At 32.2% G+C, this 8250-nt stretch overlaps 1 protein-coding gene across 2 annotated transcripts in view; it reads right to left on the bottom strand.

The window, feature by feature from the left end:
* Positions 1-659: 659 nt before the first annotated feature.
* The window catches only part of LOC111696682 (transmembrane protein 184B), an 8543-nt gene continuing 952 nt past the window's right edge, over positions 660-8250 (bottom strand). Inside the window, exons 2-13 of one of the 2 annotated variants that reach the window (XR_002764137.1) lie at positions 7504-7608; positions 6773-6811; positions 6451-6585; positions 5961-6089; positions 4480-4552; positions 4049-4299; positions 3269-3342; positions 2746-2818; positions 1957-2071; positions 1276-1349; positions 973-1037; positions 679-760 (exon numbers count right to left, since the gene is read on the bottom strand). Coding sequence is in view for 1 of the 2 variants with exons in the window: in XM_023466372.1 (XP_023322140.1) it covers positions 664-760; positions 1276-1349; positions 1957-2071; positions 2746-2818; positions 3269-3342; positions 4049-4299; positions 4480-4552; positions 5961-6089; positions 6451-6585; positions 6773-6811; positions 7504-7608 (1165 nt within the window). In the remaining variant the exon portion in view is untranslated. Of the gene's footprint in view, positions 761-972; positions 1038-1275; positions 1350-1956; positions 2072-2745; positions 2819-3268; positions 3343-4048; positions 4300-4479; positions 4553-5960; positions 6090-6450; positions 6586-6772; positions 6812-7503; positions 7609-8250 lie in introns of both variants that reach the window. The other variant, XM_023466372.1, reaches the window with a different exon arrangement.

The following is an 8250-nucleotide window of genomic DNA, read 5'->3' as shown; positions in this document are numbered from 1 at the left end:
AACTTTTTTTAATGGCTCCCTTTTTCAAATTAATTTGAAATCAAATAGTTAAAAAGTATTGAATCATAAGTAAATGTTTCTTTTGTAAATAAATTCGTAATTAGACTTTTTCGGAAATCACTGCGATTTCACGAAGCACAACAGCAACTCTAGTTTTCTTAAGCCCAACTTGTTTATCTATGAAATTAGGCAACATGATATCATACAGTTAATCTTTTTATAATGAATAGAAGAGAATTCAGATTTTTTCTTATTAAATAGATCTAATTTCAGAACAAACAAAGGTTACCTGAAAAATATATAAATTGAATGCGGTTTGTACCCAGAATAATTAGAAATATTTAGGTACAACCTAACATTAATATACACAACAATTACTTAGCTTACCAACTCAGTTTTGTACAATCCATGAATTTAAGCCGATGAAATATTTGAAGAATTTGGTTGCTTTGGATTATATTAATTATAAATTGTTATGAATGATGATTGATGTTACAATAATATACCATGTATATTGTTTATCAACGATAATCGGTTTTTAGATTTGTTAAAACTCGTTATCAAATGATTAGGTCTCAGGTTTACTGATAACTCGTCATCATATGATTAGGTGTCGGGTCGACAGAAACTCGTCATCAGATGATCAGATTTTGGGTTTCTGGTTTACTGAAACTCGTCATCAGATGAGAGGAGGAGAGATTTTTCTCCGTCCTTAGGTCTGGCTCCAGGTTTCTGGGTCCCTGTTCCTCCGTTCTTTTCCCTAAAAACATTTACATTTAAATTTAATCCACAAGATATTATTTATTTAAAAGGTATTTTTTACAAAAATTAAAGATGACAGGCTTAGGTTTTAATGATATCCAAATCACAATGATTTTCAAACTTTTTATTTTTACTTTTAAAAGTGATTTTTTTTTCACTTATTTTATATTTTCAACCCATTTGCGATGGCCATTTATAAGTGAAAAATACCTTTTGTAAACATTTTTGGTTCTTGAAAATGATTCCAAAACTGGTTCACCCATTAATATTCATGCCTGAATGTTTATTGCTTATTATGGTACCGCAGAACAAGCATTACAAATAATTAGAAGTCCTAGTAGAGAACATTATTGGTTCTTGAAAATAATTTCAGAAAAATTTAACTCTTAATGCAATATGCATCAATATCTATATTCTACAATCCATTAAAGTAAAAACTTTATTTCAGCGATTCACCGTGTGAACTCTAACTTGCTTATGATTTATCAAAATAAAAACTGAATAAAATTTTACTTTGCTGGTTTTTCAACTGATCCTGGGTCCTTGTAGCTTCCTCCTGCACTGCTGTACTGCGTGTACTGCTGGTACTATAATTTAAACAACTAGTTTGTAAAATATTTTATCAAAGATGCAAACTTATAAATAATCTATTCTTTTTTTTGTTAAATAGATTATATAATGTTCCAAACTAAGTAAAATTCCATGATTTATTGATAGGTTCAGACAGTCGATGTATTTTTTGGGGTTTGAGAAACATTTTGTTTTCTTATGCTTTCTTAGGGGTTTATTCTTATTCGCTCAACTGAAGAAATAAGGTTAATTAGAAGAAATCAAATGAAGTTTAAATAAAAAGTATCAAAAACAGATTAAAAGAGCATCGAAAAGCACTTTTTGGAAACATATAACCCTGCTAGGCTGCTATTATTCGTTCGACAATCAACCTCTTGATCTTAATCATGTCCAACATGGGCCAAATTAGTCAGCTGTTAAGACATTTATTGGAAACAAAGAAAGAAAGCAATTAACAATGTAATTAGTATAATAAAGCTATTTGCTCATAAAAATATACATTTATTTATATGTTAGCTAAAGCTGGCCAAACGGCTGGACCAAATGGGCTGAAATTATACTAAAATAAAGATATTTTTAAACTTTTTAAAATTCCATGAGCAACGCTAAAAACATTTGTTGTACCTGTGGGTGGAAGTTGTGAATAGCGTCGGTCATAATATCCCTGGGATTAATGGTTTCCTTGAGTGTGTTGGATATACTCTGCATAGTAACAGATCTACCTACTCCCTCCCGTCCACTACAATCAAGGAAGGATTAGGATCCCTGGGTCAACCCAGATTGAAATATATTTTCAATAAAATGTGGAATCTACTTTATTTACTCTACAGAGGTTTGGTCCATAGCAATTCAACATCACCGAATTTTAAATAAGGTTGATTTCATTTTCTGTCACAATTATGTATTTATTTTTCTGTCACAATTATATAATTCATTTCTTGTCACGATTATGTAATTCATTTTCTGGCCCAATTGTGTAATTCATTTCCTGTCACAATTATTATATTCTAACCTCCTAGCAACCATAATTCAATTACCCCCATGAAGGCATAGAAAATAGAATTCATATACCTCTTTAAAACAATATACAGCAAATCAAAGACATATGTTTTATCCACTTTAAACCTGTAATTTCTACCGCCCGTTTAATAAGATAAAATAGCTCGAATATTTTTAGAAAAGAAAATTCCATGGGGGCATTTCATCTTCATCTTCAAAAATAATTTTCTAAACCTTTGAGAAAAACAAAAATAAGACGTCGACTTTTTTTTGGGGGGGTGGGGGTAGTTTGTTGATTATGGATTGCTATCTATCGTGAGGGGTTTCACGCCAGATTGGAACGGATAGGGGGAATTGGTGGTGGTCTGGGGAGTCCACTACAGACTACATTTCTTAATAGTTCTCTGTACAAACCTGTTAAAGGTCGAGGTCATGTAAGCTGAGATCGGGAACGCGTAACGAAGCGCTATAGCGGCAAACAGCATCTCTTTAATCAAACAAGTTTATGGTTTGGCTGAATCTTTAAATGGCCATCTTTTAATACTTTCCTAGAACTTCTTTCAAGTATATTGGAATGGGAACTACTAGAGAGGGAAAGGATAATTCTTTAATAAAATGATTACCCCTCTCCTGTTCTGAGTTAGATGATAATGTGTCTCATGTGAGCAAAGAAAATAAAAGTGAGAGTTTACATTTAGAAGTAAAGTAAAAATAAAAATAAAAATTTAGAAAGAAAGGATGGTTTTTATATGTAATTGTCATAATAATTAATCATTTGATGAGATTTGTGGAGAGGAAGTAAATATTTAAAATTCCAATATTTACTATTTACCGCTATTAAAACTTTCTTCTCACAAAAAGAGGAAAAGCTATAATGAAGAAGGGGAAGGGAAAATATACAGCCATATATTTTATTGTTTATAAATAAACTTGTTTCCTATCGAGATGATGAAGTTCTGGTATCCTGCAGATACACTGGAGGATTTAGTCTCAGTTCCACCATGCTCCCACCTGAGTTTAAAGGGACTGTACACGTAGTTTCAAGTGTAAAGCCTGTCCGACTCACAACAGTACCCTTTAAACCTGTATCTAATCAAGTATGTGAAACATAAGATAATGTCGTTTTTCTAGCTTTTTCCTCCGTTGTTTAATGTTTATAGAGAAAATATCCGCAAGTCTCTTTTGTTGAGAAACCACAGTTGTAAATGTGATTATCTCATTCAATCTTGATCATTCAGAAAAAGGGTACCGTTGTGAATTTGACTGCCACTTTCAAAATGGAGGGCCAATTAAAATTAAGTCTTCAGTCAATTATAAATAAATACAAACTAGGTAATTGTTCATCATTATTTCTTAGATTAATTAACCTCAAGTTAGAAATTAATTCAATTGGATGATGAAGAAGTAATCATGAATCAGAGATAGAAAGTATTATCATTATTATTATGATTATTATTTGAATCCATAAGGAAGAATATAATTAATGACACGCTTCGGAAATTCAAATTACTTGTCATCCTATCTCTCTCCCCCCCCCCCTCTCCTCCGAATGTGAATTCCTTCAACTGAAATCTGATTTGATCAATAAATACGAAAAAAATAGAAATTATTAAGCATAGTCTTTTAACAGTTAAAATCGAGAAAGATTTCGATTAATGCTAAAGATAAAAATCTAAGATATTAGCCCCCCCCCCTTCTCAGCCTTCTCCCATCAAACCTAATCGATGAGATGAGCTCGAGCTTCTCCAGGACCGCCAGGATGAACCCTTGCCAGAACGACAGGAAGATGATCGCCTTGATCGTGAAGAACTTGATCACCGGAGTAAAGGGCCGAAGAAGATCGTGGGTGGCGAAGTAGAAGAGGAAGAGAGCGTACAGGGCGATGGAGATGCTCATGTTGTTGATGAGGGTGGTGTACAGGTAGCCCTGGTTTGGTGACCAGTTCCCGTCGTAGTACAGATCAAACGCCTGCAATATGAAACATGTTAATTGATTATGAGTCCTATTTTCCTATATTAAAACAAAAATCTCAAAAAAATCAGAAAATTTTTAATTTGAGGAAGATCAATCATGTGTTTAGAACAAATAGCAGCTAAAAATTTGGATGGCGTACTGTACTGTACTCTACTGTACTATACCGTACTGTACCTGAAGGATGATGACCAGGAAAGAAGTGAGAGGCTTGATTATACAGAACTGCAGGGTTCCTTGTTTGCAGAACCTTAAACAGAATTGTATACAGATTAAAAAAATACGATTTTTTTCCTCGAAAATTTCATAAACGGGATAAAAAAATGAAGACACAAAATAGAGCAAACGAAAAAGATAGCAGTTAAAGCAAAAGGCATAAAAATCATGATTTGTAAGGAAAGTAAATTACTTTGGGAATTGGGCTTCAACCTACGAGCTTTTTCATCCTCCCAAAAAAGTTTATTTCAAAGTTTTAAAAGATTTAAAAACAAACAACCTAACGGCCCAGAATTTAATAGTAGGTCCATAAGAAGTAATGAGACAAGAATAACATTTTTTTAAAGAAGCGAAGGTTAGGTAAGGGTAGCCAACTCACAATACCCTTTGTGAGATCATAAATAAGCCTATTTAATCACTGAAAAATGTTTCTGAGGGCCAGGTTTAATACTATCTGTCTTTGCGAGGTAAGTTAGAATTAGTAGTGTTTCTGGCTTATAACATTGGGGTAAAATGTTTATATTCAAACCAGGGGCGTACGAGAGCATTTGTGTCTGGGGGAACTTTTTGCACGCCGCGCAAAAAAAAATGTTGGAGCCCCCCCCCCCCTTAAAAAACCTTTTTTTTTAAATATTGATGGCTTCTTTCACTATGTTAGGGTAAACTACTCGATCATATACACACTTCCGTATTACAACTGTTGATAAATCATTTATGTAATTTTCTTAAGTAGACTCATCAGACACTTCCTCAAGGGTGAACAATAGAAATGGAAACGTTTCTTATAAAATATTTTATTTTCTTAGGATTTTTTACATAATATCAAATCTATATTTACACTGAAGGTAGTATAGATTTAAGCTGTTTTAATGAAACTTTCTTAGTTATGGGCAAAAGTGAGATTTTAAAGTTTTTTTTTATTTGATGTAACTAAACTTAAATGAAATACACGCGCAATTTTAAGTGACCCTTCATTTATAGAGTGCCGATGTGCCTTTGAAACCATCATTTCTCCATCGTTTCTGAATCAATTGAAATGCATGAGTCACTTTTGCAGAGAAACCACAATTGAAAATAATCCGTTTTCAAAATGGGAGAAATGGATATTTAATGCAATACTTGATCAGACAAAGCTTTGAAGGGTATGGTTGTGATTCAGAATTGAAATTATGTCTGTCAGTCACTTTAATAATCTCGATTGATAGTACATTAATTATACTACTTTGTAAGTTTGTGAACTTTGAAGAAATGAAAAAAGAAATATACAAAATGATTTTTTTAAAACAGATTATGAAAAAGCTTTAAAATTACTGCCTCCAAAATCAAGAATCCGAGGTTAATTTCAATTAATATATAGATAGGAGAACAATCCCTTTAATATATAGATAGGAGAACAATCCCTTTATTATATAGATAGGAGAACAATCCCTTTAAATGATTACCTGAGGAATCCAATGTTGTATGACTGTGCCTGTATCCAGCATGTTCCATACCAGCAGCTGGAACGAATTGGTTTACCACGTATCTCCGACATTATAGATCCTTCTCCTCCCAGGTACTCGTAGCACAGACTGGATACAATACACATTCACTTAAATATTCAGGGGTATAAATTTCAAAAAATCCTTCCCCCCCCCCTAATAAAAATTTTAGTATATCGGTCAAAGTGTTCAGGAGTTATGATCGAACATACAAACAGATAAACAGAGATCACTACTTTATATATGTAGCTGAGTTAATAAATGACCAGAATGTAGTTCTAGTCGAAATCGTAGATTCAAAGTTGTTTATTGTAAAAATAACACTAACTAAATAAAAAAAATTTAATTAAAACGTAAAATAATAAGAAAAGAATATGGGGATTTGGAAAATCTTTAAATTTTGAAAAAAAAACATAACATCTCTGTAGTGTGTTGTGTAATGTGTATGTTCCTGAGGAAGTTGTAGATAACGAACGCCTCGTAGCAGTCCCTGACAGCGTTGAAGTACACGTACACGTTGTTGTAGCTGAAGAAGAGCAAGCTCAGCCAGCTGGTCAGGGCGTACACAGGAACAATAAACAGGATTCTAACGGGTTATATACTCAAGAAATAAAATAAGAAGAACTTACTTAAATTAGCTTTTCATAGTTTTAACAACTATGTAATTATTTTTAATTAACTATTTCTAGAAAATGTCAAATTTAAAAAACACTAACTGTTCTGTGCTAAATCATATTCTTTCTTTTCTTTTATTATTGTTGAGTTAAAATTCCCTTATGATCCATCGTTGTTCCGCCGGGTTGGTGTAGTATCTAAAATATGTTAATTTTCATTTTCTATCCGGTTCCAACATTTTCAGGATAAACTTCGTAACTCAATACAATTCACTCAAGGTATAATGCACATTGTGCAAATATATGGTTTTCTTAGTTATTTTTAGGATTAAATATCTCCTCCTACCATTTCTAATACCCGACCTTTTCTCAAAATAATTTCTTCCGTTAGTTTTACAATATTATTCTACATTGGTTACACATCTCAGGTTTTAACCTTGCAAGCTCTTTTACAGTTTTTAGCCTCAATATCATTTTTCCCCCAAATTTTTAAAAAAACTATTTTGTGAATTTTTTTAATGAAGTGAAATGATTTTGTCATGAGACTAAAATTCTCGGGAAAAAAAAACCTTTTTGTCGCACACAAGAGAATGTCTGAATATTTTTTAAATGTTACTGGAGATTACAGGGAGACCAAAAAAAACTATGAAATATGAAGAACATTTTTAGACTCCAGTTTTGATTTTAAATAGTCAAATGAACATTGTGCGGTTTCACACAAACACTCCAGTTAACGTAATTTGATGCTTTCAGACCAAATGGTAAAACTATTTGCTTAATAAAACCATCAAGTAAACATAAAATTGCATAAATTTCATCTTCCTATTCCTAAATTTTTTTGGGTCTCACTGTAATAAAAAAAAACTTTTTAAAAGAACGGATGAATGAACCTGAGATACTGGAATATTTGGTATCCCGTGATGAAGAGAGCAGACCAAACACAGAACCCGGATAGTCCTCGACAGGTTCCACTCTCAAGGAAGGATTTTGTCATCCTTCAAATATCATAAAAACATCTACAATTACCGCTCTATCCTCAGGCGTTTTTATTTTTATTTTTATGGTGCAAAGCTATAACTATATGTTGATGTTGCAGAACTGTATTTTTCTTTCAAATGATTTTAACTCTATAAAAGAAACAATAGTGCAAAGCTACTGGTTCTCCAATAACATCTCTATCGGCAATTGTCGCCATCCGTCTCATTTTTTATTTTATTAATATTTACCGATATATTTCTTGTTGTTTTCTTCCGCACATTTTATAAAATCGAATAAAAATCAAAATGTACATATCGATAATATATATATAAAGTTTATTGCCATTTGCTCTGTACCATTTTGATCAATAAATAGATTTGAATAATAATAATAATAATAATAAAAACATCATACTGATTATCTAAAATTTAAAATGTTCTGAACAAAAAATTAGATTGATTGTTGAAGGGCTTAAAGATGTAACGTCAGATATCTACGATTTCTTCCTCCCTTTTAAATCATATTCCTGGAAAATTCTTCCTTTCTTTCTTTCGTATTAAGAACTTGTTTACGTCTTTATAACAAATATTTTGGAAATTCGCGCATTATTTTTTCCTCAAAAGGGGATGGTGGAGTTGGAACATTTGATGTAGAGGGGG

Source organism: Eurytemora carolleeae, unplaced genomic scaffold, assembly GCF_000591075.1.
Source record: "Eurytemora carolleeae unplaced genomic scaffold, Eaff_2.0 scaffold250, whole genome shotgun sequence".
Taxonomy (NCBI): Eukaryota; Metazoa; Arthropoda; class Copepoda; order Calanoida; family Temoridae; genus Eurytemora; species Eurytemora carolleeae.
The sequence above is the reverse complement of the archived record's forward strand: the minus strand, read 5'-3'. Positions and strand labels throughout refer to the sequence as shown.